The following is a 12,928-nucleotide window of genomic DNA, read 5'->3' as shown; positions in this document are numbered from 1 at the left end:
AGAGGCAGCAAGGGCCAGGCACCCACGGGGACTGCAGGGAAAGAGGTGGGAAGAAGAAAAGCAAGATGGATGTTCAGCTTTCCAACCCAGCTCACGGAGCTTTATTCAGAATGGATGACAAGATCCTGCTTGGTTCTTACTGCATTTGAAGGGCCATATTCCCTAGGAACCCAGCACGGAAGGACCACGTTTGCCCTCCCATTTCCTTCAAAATTCCTAGGACCAGAGCTGGGGCCTACCTGGAACCCCTTTTCAGAACCCATACTTACCTGGGCCTGACCCTCTTCCCACCCACCTCACCACTTGTGTTGCCAGGCCCAGGCAGGACTCATGGATGACAAGGCTGACATGAGGATATTCCTTGGGCTGGGAATCCCCTGGCAGCTTCAAGGGAACAATGTCTGACCACAGGAAGAAGCCTCACATCTGTCATAGTTCTTCTACCACGCACGCACACACACACACACACACACACGCTCTCCGGCTTTCGGGGAAGGAAGTGATGTGGCAGTGGCCTTCAGCACGTGTCACCACTTCTGGGCAGAGGATCAGCTTGCATAAGCGGCCCTCAATCACCGCTGCCAGCAGTAACCCCTGTGGCCCAACTATATATAGATGGTCTTTGTTCTTGGCTGAGTACAGCCCCACTTAGTGGGAGGTTCCCCAAGCTGCTACAGCTCTGGTCACCCCCACACAAATCCCCGGTGAATTCCGAGGTCCTAGAGCTTCCCTTGCTGCAAAAGTCACGACAAGGTCCCACTTGTCTCCACCAGCCTACGGCCCCCAACAGGGAAGACGGAGCCAGACAACGCCCAACTGTGGCCTTAGCCAGGGAGGACGGAGGACACCTCACCCCTCAGTGCTCATCAGTGGCACTGGCCAGAGCTCCCTGGCTCTTCCACACTGAGTGTACCAGGCTCAAGCCCCACATACAGAAGGAAGGGGAGGTGGGCTGGGGCTCTCAGCCAGAGAAGAGATGGCTCCTTTACACCAAAAATGTTGTGGCTCTGCTCCTGCCCTGCTCAAGCAGGGAGGCTGAGGCCTGGAGGAATTGGGGCAATTCCTATGCTCCACAATAAAAAAGGTTTTTAAATATATTCATCAAAATAGTTTTCTTTTAAAAAGCCCCCCACTGCTGACAGCCCCACCTGCTGGCTCTCCATCATATCCCTCCCCAGCCCGGACACAGCCGGAGGGGTCCTGAGTGGCCCGAGTGCCCCTTTGAGTCTTTCCCACCCAGGAGGTCTTGGAGGGCAGGGAGGAGAGTGCCCTGAGGTCCATGGTGGGTGGATGCTCTTCTTCCTGACTATTCCAGGCCCAGGATATAGTTGATGCCTTGCACCAGGCCAATGATGACAGGCTGCCAGGCTACCAAGTATCGAAGCCAGTCCAGCAGTTGCCCGTACATGACATGAGGCCTCTCCCAGCTGTCACTGCGTCAAAGAAAAGAGGTTACGTGTTCGAGTTGCTAAGGCTGGTCTAGGGGATGGGTGAGAGGGTCTACCTACACTTTCCAGATGCTCCACAGAAATGGGCCTACAGAGAAAGGAAGCTGCTTTCTAGAAAGCCCCACCCAGCCCCTATATGTTGGAATGCAGGGCTAAACCCAGAGAATGGGGGCAGGAGGGCAGAGAGGAAGAAGTGCAGAAGATCGGACAGATGCGGGAGAGGGTGGAGGGGTGAAACTAAGCTCTCCATGACCAACATACAGACAGGGCTCCGCATAACCTTCTAAGATTGGACCGCCAGTGTGCCCGAGACTGCTGTAGATTATGGGTGATGATGGCATCAGGGAGGCGGGGAGTGGGATAAGGTAACCCAAAGGTTCTTGCAATGTCCAAAATGAGAGGTTTTCTAGGTCAAGGAAGGGATCGAGTCTCGGGACAGAGGCATGAGGGGGCAGAGCAAGAGGCTGGTCATAGGGGATAACCCCAGGCAAAGGCTCTAAGGAATCCCCACCCAAGGGCACTGAGCACCAGGCCCTACTGAGGCCAAGCGGCCCCTGGAGATAAGTCCCTTCCTTTCACTTTACAGCTAACTGCCGGGCAAGACATGGAGAGGGAGCCTGGGAAACCAGCTCCGGGGAAAGCACAGGTTGAACCTCATGAGACTATGGGGAATCCCTCTGAAGGCATCAGAAAGCACAGCCGGGCCCATTCCTGAGAACTAAGGGAAGCCCCAAACTTCAGCTTGACCATGGAGTTACTAAACTGTTCCTGAACTAGACCCTGGAAGAACCAAGCAAGGAACCTTAAAGGGGAACACAGTGGCCCCGCACGGCCCAGCTAGTGTCCAGGGGACAGGGAACCCTGGCAGAGAGAGGAAGGGCAGCTGGGAGAAGTCCCTGGATCCCAGGGGAAAGGCGGGGTGGGGGGGGGTGGCCAAAGAAGTGGCTGGGTACTTTCCGACAGACAGGCTGCAGGGAGGAAGCGGAGGCTGAAGGCAAAGTAGGGAGGGCTGGTCAGGTAGGGAGGGGCAGCTCAGAGGAGCACAGGTCCTGTGTTCAGGTGGATGGGGACAGGGGTCCCCGCCTTCCCTGTACCTTGCAGGTCCCTGCACAGGCACAGAGCTGGTCTCCAGCCCTGCCTGTCACAGGTAAGGCACAACCCATTAGTTATATCACCTTGAACAAATTATTCAATCTTTAAACTGTTTCACTGGTAAAACGAGGATAATATTACCCAGGTCATAAAGCTCTAGAGAATCAAGTGAGCTAATACGAGTAAAGCACTTAGCACAGTGCCAGGCACATAGTAAGCAAGCAGTAAATGGTAGCTGCTATCACCACCGATTTACCCTTGAGGAATCCTGAACCAAGAGGAGAAGCTGAGCTGCTGGTCCTGCCCCACATCCCACCCACTTCCCAAGACCACAAGCTGCATGGACTGGTGGGCAGCAGCCAGGCTGGGGGCAGGAGGGAGGGCCCCAACACCCACCCGGATGCAGGCCAGTACTTTCTTACCACTGCCCACTCCCAAAAAGAACCCAAACAAAGGATACGGGTTGCTGAACATCCTCTTGAGGTCTACCTTCTCTTTGCAGTAGGGACACGTCTGCTTCTTTCCCACAATGCACCAGCCGCGGATACAGAACTCGTGGAATCTGAGCACCACTGGTCAAGGGAAATGGTGGGCGGCCAGGATGGCACTCCAACCCCATGCCGGTCTTCAAGGTGCCCAGGCCCTAGCTCTGGAGGAAGGTTCAAATCCTGGCTTCACCTCTTATCAGTTGTATAATCTTGGGCAAGTCCCTTCTCTCTGACCCTGCTTCGTCATATGTGAAGTGAGGATAATGAACTCTGCCTTACAGGGCTGTTATGGGGCAAAACGGAGATAACACATGGTACAGAATGGGAGCTGAGTAAGGACGTGGTAAATGTCACAAGTGCTATTCAGGCGGATTTGATTCTGAAACTGAGGGTGCCAGTTAGAGGGTGTTCCTCCCCTGTGACTGACCCAGTCTCGGGGCAGCTAGTGCAGCTGCCGGCTCCTTTCTGATCCAGCCAGGCTACATGTAAGAGTGGCTCCCGTCTGTGAGAAGGAGCAAAGGAGGCAGCCGTTTCTACTCCTGGGGGTTGGTTTCCCTAGCAGAGGACATCACCCAAATGTCTGCTTCTTGTGACTCCCCTACCCTCAAAGGTCTGGACAGCACGCCCAGAGCCTCAAAGGTCTGGACAGCACGCCCAGGGTCATGACCACACCCTTCCCTCCCTGACTGGGGTGTGCACGTGGCAAGAGAGACGTGGCCCAGGAGCTCTAGGCAGGATACACATGATTGCAAGACAGCCTATACGTGTTCTCGATGATGCCCTCTTCACTGACATCCACAAAGATCTGCTGCCCACACACGGCACACACACTGTCCGAGAGGTGTTTGGTGGGCATGCCCGACTCACTGTAGAACTGGGAGAGAAGAGCAGGAGGAAAAGACAGAAAAGACGTGAGAATCAGCCAAAGTGGGAAGGTACCACAGAGGCCTTAGGTCTTCTGTAGAGGAGGCGACATGATAGGGGGAGTCCCCAGAGCTAGAGAATATCTCATACACCAGATCGCCCTCATCTCTGCTGGGCAGATGGGTGAAAGGAAGTCAGATCTGATAGGACCTGAAGACTGGGAGGGTCAGCATCAGGGACAAGGAGAATGGGAAAAAGAAGGGCTCAGGGCTGGTGATTGGGAACTACGTCAGTGAAGCCACTGTGCAGCCAGATTATGGTTCCATCAGAGATGGACAACATCTCTTCTCCAAGATTCAAAACAGTGAAACATCTGGTGCAATGCTGGTTTGGTGACAAGGGCATTCTCAGACACTTGTGGCAGAAGCAAAAGAGGTTCAACCCTTTTGGACAGCATTTGGCATGATGTCTCAAACTGTCACACCATTTAACCTATTAATTTCACCTTAAGGAGTTTAAAGGAGTAAAAATATCAAAAAAGCTTCAAGCATACAGATACTCATTTAAGTGTTATTTATAATTAAAGAAGCAAAGAGTTTGGCAATCCCTCATAAAGTTAAATGTGGAATTACCATATGACACAGCAATTCCATTCTTAGGTACACACTCCTAAAGAATAAAAACAGAGACTAACCACACACTTGTATACCAATGCTCATAGCAGCATTATTCACAAATAGCCAAAAGGTGTAAACAACCCAAGTGTCCGGAAACAGAAGCATGGATAAACAAGATGGGGTCTATCCCTCCAATGAAATGTTATTCAGTCATAAGAATAATGAAGTTCTGATACATGTTACAACATGCAGGCACCTTGAAAATATTACACTAAGTAAAATAAGTCAGACACAAAAGGATAAACATTGTATATTATTCCATTTATATAAAATATCTACAATAGGCAAATTCATAGACAGAAAACAGATTAGAGGTAACCAGCGGTGGGAGGAGGAAATGGGGAGTTACTGCTTAATGGGCACAGTCGCTGTTTGGAGTGATGAAAAATTTTGGAAGTAGACAGTACACTTAAGGATGGCTAAAATGGTGAATTTTACATTACATATATTTTATTTAAAAAATAGTAAAAAAAAAAAAAAAAAACGAGAAGAATTGGAAATAACCATAAATGACCAACAATAGAAGAATGCCTCAATAAGTTATACTCAAGGGCCTAGAGAGGTCGTGGGTTAACTGAAGCTTGAGATATAACACTGAGTGTCAAAAGCAGGGTACAAAATTGGAGGCACAGTATTATTGGTACATATATATGTAAAGACAATCCAAATCTATCAAAAGATCAGAAGGAAATGTATGAGAATATTCACACCAGTGATGTCTTGGTAGTAGGATTATAGGTGATTTTTTTTCTTTTGCCTATTTTTCTGTACTCAAATTTTCCTTAATGAACATATATTACAAGCAAACCTCAGAGATATTGAGGGCTCGGTTCCAGAACACCACAATAAAGCAAGTCACGTAGATTGTTTGGTTTCCCGGTGTATTTAAACATTATGTTTATACTTACTGTAGCCTATTAAGTGTGCAACAGCATTATGTCTAAAAAACCAATTACAATAATAACATCAAAGATCACAGGTCACCATAACAAATCTAATAATAATGAAAAAGTTCGAAATATTGTAATCACCAAAATGTGACACAAAGACACAAAGTGAGCAACTGCTGTTGGAAAATGGTGCTGATAGACTTGCTTGATGCAGGGCTGTCACAAACCCTCAATTTGTAAACAAAACAAAACAAACACAATTATCTGCAAAGCGCAATAAAGGAAAGCACAATAAAACGAGGTATGCTCATACTTTAAAAGCTTATGTATTACCATGGTTAATCACAATGGATAACCAATTCCATGCTCCAAAAAGAAATTCCAAATTTTGCATACTTTCCTTGTGGTTTATTGTTAAATAGCTACAGAGCATTTCCCCTTCACCCCAAGGAGAAAAGACTTGAATTTTATTTGTTGATATAGTCTAAGACCTACTGTTTTTTTTTCTTTGCACTGTCCTAAAAATTATGGTAAAACACACGTAACACAGAATTTACCATCTTAACTATTTTAAAATATACAGTTCGGTAATGTTAATAAGTATATTCACATTGCTGTGCAGCTAATCTCCAGAACTTCACATCTTGCAAAACTGTAAAATGAATTTTTAGACAGGATTCTGCATTTATTATTACAATTTTATCTTTACCTATAAGGGAAATAGATTATACTTAGCCTTTTTGTATTTTCTTGAGTTTGCTCTGTTTTTTATTTCCAAGCAACTGTCTTCTGAAAAAGCCACAGCCCTGAAGCTGGGTGAGGGATAGCAGTGAAGGAGGGGTGGGCATACAGGTGCTGGGATAGGGAGTAAGGAGGATGGTGACAGCCAGATCAGACACAGCTACACCTGCCAGAACCTCTGCTCAACATGGAGGCATCTCTGACTCCAAGCTGCCCTTATAAGAAATGGGCTCTCTTGACTCCCAAGAGTCCTCAAGCGTAGAAGGTAGAGCCACACCACCCCAAGAATCCATGAATAGAGAGCTTCCTGCCTTCACCCCTACCTCACCGTCTTACAAAACTGTCTGAAGTGGCTCAAGGTGAACTCGTTACTATCACAGAACACCAGAGCAGCCCCGTCCCTGGGGAAACCAAAGCCCAGAAAGGAAAGAAACTAGCTGTGATGAGAACGCAGCCCCTCTGACTCCTAACCCAAGTTCTACCCAAGACGTCCATTAACATCTGCTGAATGCTGCAGAAAGATCAGCTACTTAGCTCACTGAGGGCCAGTAATTCAAAAGGTTCTGATATGTTTATCGAGAGTGCAAAAGGATAAGCAAGAATTAGGGCAGGGCCAAACCTGTGGAAGCCCACTAACTGAAACTCTCCAAAGCTGGAATCTGAATGTTAGTGTTGAGGGGAAAACACTTCTCCAGCGCTCAAGAGGCTTATGGCTCTGAAATATGTCTGGCTTAGAATTTCTAGGCACATCAACTGAACAGAGAGAAAATAGGCCAAGAAGTCTGGGTCCAGCTCTGGCACTGAGTCCCTGCACAATCATGCAGCACAGGAACATGGCCACTCACTCTGGCCCACAGCGTTGGCAGTGAAATAAGTGGGAACGCCTCAACTCAGGAGATGGGTGAGAGCTCTGAGGAAGAGCTTTACCTCAAATCATCCCTGAGTTCTGCCCCAAGACACTGAGGCAAGGGATACAGGATGCAAGAGAACTTGGATGAGATAATGAGAGTAGGAGGGATGCCCAGGAAAATGTCTATTAGGCCCCTAGCTTCTGGAGTTCTCCCCGCAAGCTAATGTGGCAACAGGCCGGCAGGGTCAAATCCCACAAGTTTTCAACAAAGTTATCAGGTAAGCCTGTCAAGTCAGGAAGGGCCCAGCAACCCTGCGGTTTGCAGAACCCACAGAGACTGTATCAGGAGGCACTGAGGCCGAGTAGGGTAAAGTACAGGGAGGCAGATTTCAGTTTAACCCCAAGAGCCTGATGCCTCAGTGTGGAAAGGGCTCAAGGGGCCACATAATTTGTCAGGATTAGACACACCACATTTCCATCCTCTGTCACTTACTATCTTGATGACCTTGAGCAAGCACCCAAATTCTTCTTTCCTTCCATCAGAATATATTGGGCACCTACTAAGTACCAGCCACTGGACTGGGTCCTTGGGCTAGAATGCTGGAAAAACACAGATCTGGCCTCTGTCCTCATGAAACCTACAGCTAGGGGAGACTGACATTAAATAAATAAGTATTGGGCTTCCCTGGTGGCGCAGTGGTTGAGAGTCCGCCTGCCGATGCATGGGACGCGGGTTCATGCCCCGATCCGGGAGGATCCCACATGCCGCGGAGCGGCTGGGCCCGTGAGCCATGGCCACTGAGCCTGCGCACCCGGGGCCTGTGCTCCGCAACGGGAGAGGCCACAGCAGTGAGAGGCCCGCGTACCGCAAAAAAAAAAAAACTAAAAAAAAAAAAAACTAAAAATAGAGTTGCCACATGATCCAGCAATCCCACTCCTGGGCATATATCCAGACAAAACTATAATTCGGAAAGATACATGCACCCTTTATGTCCACAGCAGCACTATTTACAACAGCCAAGACACGGAAACAACCTAAATGTCCATCAACCAATGAATGGACAAAGAAGATGTGGTACATATATATACAGTTGAATATTACTCGGCCATCGAAAAGAATGAAATAATGCCACTTGCAGCAACATAGATGGATCCAGAGATTATCATACTAAGCGAAGTAAGTCAGAAAGAGAAAGACAAACACCATGTGGTATCACTTATATGTGGAATCTAAAATACAATACAAATCAATGTATCTATGAAACAAAAACAGACTCACAGGTATAGAGAGCAAACTTGTGGTTGCCAAGGGGTAGGGGGGATAGGGGAAGGAAGGAATGGGAGTTTGGGATTAGCAGAGGCAAAATATTATATAAAGGATGGATAAACAACAAGGATAAACAACAAGGTCCTACGTATAGCACGGGGAACTATATTCAATTTCCTGTGACAAACCATAGTGGAAAAGAATATGAAAAAACTGAGTCATTTTGCTGTACAGAAGAAATTAACACAACATTGTAAGTCAACTATACGTCAAAAAAATTTTTTTTAATTTATATAAAATGAGGACTAATTATTTAAAAGGCTAAAATAAGAATTATTTAAAAGGCATTAAAAGGGCTATCAAAGAACACTGCAATGAAGGGGTTTAACTAAACCTAGGTCATCAAGGGAGTGGCATTTTAGGCTGAGGTAAAGGATAGGTGAAGAGAGGCAGAAGTGACAAGAGGAGGCCCTGGAGCAGGAAGGACCTGGTGCGCTTGAGAAACTGAAAGGAACCTAACGCCCTTATGGCTGCATGGAGGATCTTGGACTTGAAATGAGAAATCATCTAAAGGCTTTATTTAAGTACGGAGTAATATGATCAGACTCATATTTTAAAAGAGCACTCTGGGGCTTCCCTGGTGGCACAGTGGTTGGGGGTCCGCCTGCTGATGCAGGGGACACGGGTTCGTGCCCCGGTCTGGGAAGATCCCACATGCCGCAGAGCGGCTGGGCCCGTGAGCCATGGCCGCTGAGCCTGTGCGTCCGGAGCCTGTGCGTCCGGAGCCTGTGCTCTGCAATGGGAGAGGCCACAACAGTGAGAAGCCCGCGTACCAGAAAAAAAAAAAAAAAAAAAAGAGCACTCTGTCTTCTGTGTGAAAAATGGATTGGAGATGAGGCCAAAATGGATTCAGAGAGACCAGCTAAGAGACAGTTACAATTCTTTAAATGCTGTATGGGGGCCTGTGCTAAGGTGATGTCTTGAGCTAATTTGATGGCAGTAAAAATTGAGAGAAGTGGACTGTTGATACCAGAGGCAGCTGAATAGTAAAGGCCTGGAGTTCAGAAGAGAGTTTTGGATTAGAGATCTGGAAGCCGTGGAAGAAGAAAAGGGAAATACCTAGGCGAAGAGCAAAGAAGATGGTTTAGCCTTGAGCTCGGAGGAACAATAACATTTAAGGGGATGGAAAGTTAGCAGAGGAGACAGAAAATACCAGAGAGACAGAAAGAAAACCAGGACAGTGTAATGTCACAAAATCCAAGGGGGGGGAAAACCTTTTTAAGAAGGAAGCAGTGCTGAGTCAACTGTGCTGATGACTGCTGAGATCAGAATTAATCCACCAGAATGAGTGACACAGAGTCACTGGTGACCTGAGTAAGAGTCACTTCAGAAGAAGGGCATGAGCAGAGGCCAGTTAGAATGGGCCAAGGATAAGTGAAAGGTGATAAAAAAGGAAACAGGAACTTCCTGCAAGTTTAACTGTGAGTGACAGGAAATGGCTCAGTAGCTAGAAGTGACAGTGGGTCAAAAAGAGGACATTTTTGAAAAAGAACACTTAGAACGTTAATGGAAAGCCCAGTAGAGGGAAAAGATGAAGTCATGGGAGAGAAAGGAAGTCAACAGCATATCGGGTCCCTGAGCAGGCAGGAGGTGTGGAATCCAGAGCACAGGTAGGGCTGGCCTCTGATGGGAGAAAGGACACTTATTCCACTGTTACAGGAGGGAAGGAGAAGATGGATGCAAACAGGAGCAGATCTGTAGATACGGTGTCAGGAATTATGGGGATTCCTCTTTGGTTTCTAGTTGCTCAGGTAAACAGGAGGCGAGGTCATCTGCAGAGAATGAAGGGACAGAAGGAAGGGATGTGAGAGGTTTGAGAGTAGAGAAGGTTTGAAACAGGTTACTCAAAGTGGGAGAGTAAGCTCTTCAGATGAAGAGTCAGATTTCTCCTTTGTAGGATAGGAACACTACCCCCGGCCTCAAATGGTACTAGGAAGACACACTGAGAAAACACAGAAGACCCCAGCACAGGAGCTCGCATGTAGTAGGTGCTCAGGATGTATAAGTTATAATCCACACCATTGACCATCACAGGAAATGTGTGCCATGAAAGCCTAGTGGGCTCTTCTGGGCCACCCCCTCGACTAGTAAGGAGACTACTGCCCAAGGAGGAAAGCCTCACTCGAGGCCAGAGAGGGCTGGTGGCAGGGCTGACCTGGCTCCCAGTCAGTTCAAGTAGATGATTTCAGAAATACCTGTTGAAAAACTGAATAAAATACCCATTTCCAGAATTATAGTGGAGGAGATTCCATATCACAGAGTGTCTAAGATGGCTTCAGACAATAGATGGCGTTAAGAGAGAACTGGCAATTACTCATGGTTGATGATCTGTCTTATGTCTTGCTTTGTGTGTTGAGTATGATGAAGATACAAAGACAAATTCTATAAGGACCCTGTGCTCCAGGTGATTACAGACATAAAATACATGGTCGTACAGCACAGCAGGACTGTATAGTAGGTACTTAATAAATGGTAGCTATCATCATCGCTGTCATCATCATCATCATCATCATGATGTGAGTGTTTGCCATGGGCCAGGCTACTCTGCAAAGTGCTTGACATTAACCCATTTGTTCCTTACCACAATTCTATAAGGCTGGCAATATTATTACAGCTAAGAAAACAAGATCAGAGAGGTAAAGCAACTTGCTCAAGCGTATACAGATAATTAAAAGTGGAGGAGAATTTGAAATCAGATCTGTCTGATTCTAACCTCCTGGCTCTTTCTACTACTTCAAGTCAGATGAATGAGCAGATAGTCCTGTCCTCACATTATCTGGGGCTGCTGAGGATCCAGGAAGCAGTAAATCTGGGGCACAGCAATTTGCTCAGGAGATAGAAAATGTGAGGCAGGACACCTGGCCCAATGCAGCACAAACAATGTGTTACTACCCTGCCTGCCCAATCACTCTCGCAGAGGAGGAAGCCCCAGAAATAAGCTTATTTCACAATCCCCCACTCCCCCACTCCCCCACCTCACCCCAACATGATTTTTGGGTGTGAATGGAAACTAGACTGTCTGGCTGTCACAAGCTTATGACCTCACAGTAACCAGCTGGAGAACACAGACACCATCCATGATTCCCTTGAATCGACCTGACTCAAAACAGTTACAAATTTCTCCAAGTGAGGCAAAACAAAGAGCTATTCTACTCTAAAAAGAGTAGTGCAGAATGGTGTAAAAGGAATTGAGAATGCTTGTTAATACAATTATAAAACATCATGGTCTTATTTCTAGGAATTGTGAAATTAATTAATTACGGATCTTTTTAGGTCAAACTACTCCCAGAGGTAGACCAAGAGATGAATCAGACCTAGTTCCTGACCTGGTAACAGCTCCAAAATCAACTTTGACTCTCTGGGATAGAAGCTGTGATCACAGAACATACAAAAGACTACGAAAAATAACCAGGACTGAAAATGTGGTATATACACACAATGGAATATTACTTAGCCTTAAAAAGGAAGGAAATTCTGACACATGACACATAGGTAAACCCTGAAGACATTATGCTAAGCGAAATAAGCCAGTCACAAAAGACAAATACTGTATATGAGTCCACTTATATGAGGCACCTAGAGTGGTCAAATTCATAAAGACAGAAAGTAGAATGATTGTTGCCAGGGGCTAGGGAGAGTGGGGATTGGGGAATTATTGTTTAATGGGTATGAAGCTTCAGTTTTGCAAAATGAAGAGTTCTATGGATGGATCATGGTGACAGTTGAAGAACAATGTAAATGTATTAATGCTACTGAACTGTACACTTTAAAATGGTTAAGATGGTATGTTATGTGTATTTTACCACAATTAAAAAAAAAAAAACAACTAGGGCTGCTACTGAAAGTGGGCAGTGGTGCTAGTAAGGGCTACACTCAGTCACACTCTGTACATTGTAGATGGTTGATAAATAACTGTTGCTTGAATAAATAATGAGTTGGCCAATGAATGCGTGGAAAGCTGGAGTCTCCTGGCTTCCTCAAACTGCCCTCCCCAAAGCACTGATCAGATTTTGGCTTCAAGGCCAGCAATATTCTTTAAATTCAGGTTGTTGTGGCTCAGGGGCCCAGGTGTTCCTGAGCAGACCAAGGCCCACTTGACCAAAGACATGGGCAGAAATAACAGAGTCTTGGATTTCTCAGGGTTGGAAAGCACTCCAAGGTGGTGCAATCTATCCCTTTATCCCATGTTGGAGTCTCTTCTCCCATATTCCTGCCTGGTCTAATCTCTTGGCATCCTGAGCCCTAGCAGAAGGCCTGTCACTAAGTCTCAGCAATATTTGCTAAGAGTATTGGAAAACAACAAATGCGTTAACTCCTGGTGACTCACCCAGTACTATCACAAGCTATCCTAGTCTTCCTATGAACCCCCAAGAAAGGAACCTGGGGAAACAGCAAACTGCTTGTCTATAGTCAGGATCAGCAAGGTCACATTCTGTTGGATAGTTTTCAGAATGACTCCTCTGAAAGAGACATTTGGATAGAGTGGCTCCTCTGAAAAGGAAAGCCATTCTCAATGTCAATTACCTAGGGAAGAGGTAGATCCTCATGTAA

The 12,928-nt window shown here is 46.5% G+C and overlaps 1 protein-coding gene across 3 annotated transcripts in view; it reads right to left on the bottom strand.

Moving 5' to 3' along the window:
• Positions 1-75: 75 nt before the first annotated feature.
• Positions 76-12,928, bottom strand: part of RNF121 (ring finger protein 121) — an 82,808-nt gene continuing 69,955 nt past the window's right edge. For 2 of the 3 annotated variants that reach the window (XM_027115607.1, XM_027115605.1), the window contains 3 exons: positions 3,769-3,902; positions 3,001-3,102; positions 76-1,427 (listed from right to left, as the gene is read on the bottom strand). In XM_027115607.1, the coding sequence (XP_026971408.1) occupies positions 1,307-1,427; positions 3,001-3,102; positions 3,769-3,902 (357 nt within the window). In that variant the 3' untranslated portion in view covers positions 76-1,306. The remainder of the gene's footprint in view (positions 1,428-3,000; positions 3,103-3,768; positions 3,903-12,928) is intronic. The other variant, XM_027115606.1, reaches the window with a different exon arrangement.

Source organism: Aethalodelphis obliquidens, unplaced genomic scaffold, assembly GCF_003676395.1.
Source record: "Aethalodelphis obliquidens isolate GAN/ISIS:26980383/991018 unplaced genomic scaffold, ASM367639v1 scaffold14, whole genome shotgun sequence".
Taxonomy (NCBI): Eukaryota; Metazoa; Chordata; class Mammalia; order Artiodactyla; family Delphinidae; genus Aethalodelphis; species Aethalodelphis obliquidens.
Note: the sequence above shows the minus strand (reverse complement) of the source record. Positions and strands in the feature narration are given on the sequence as shown.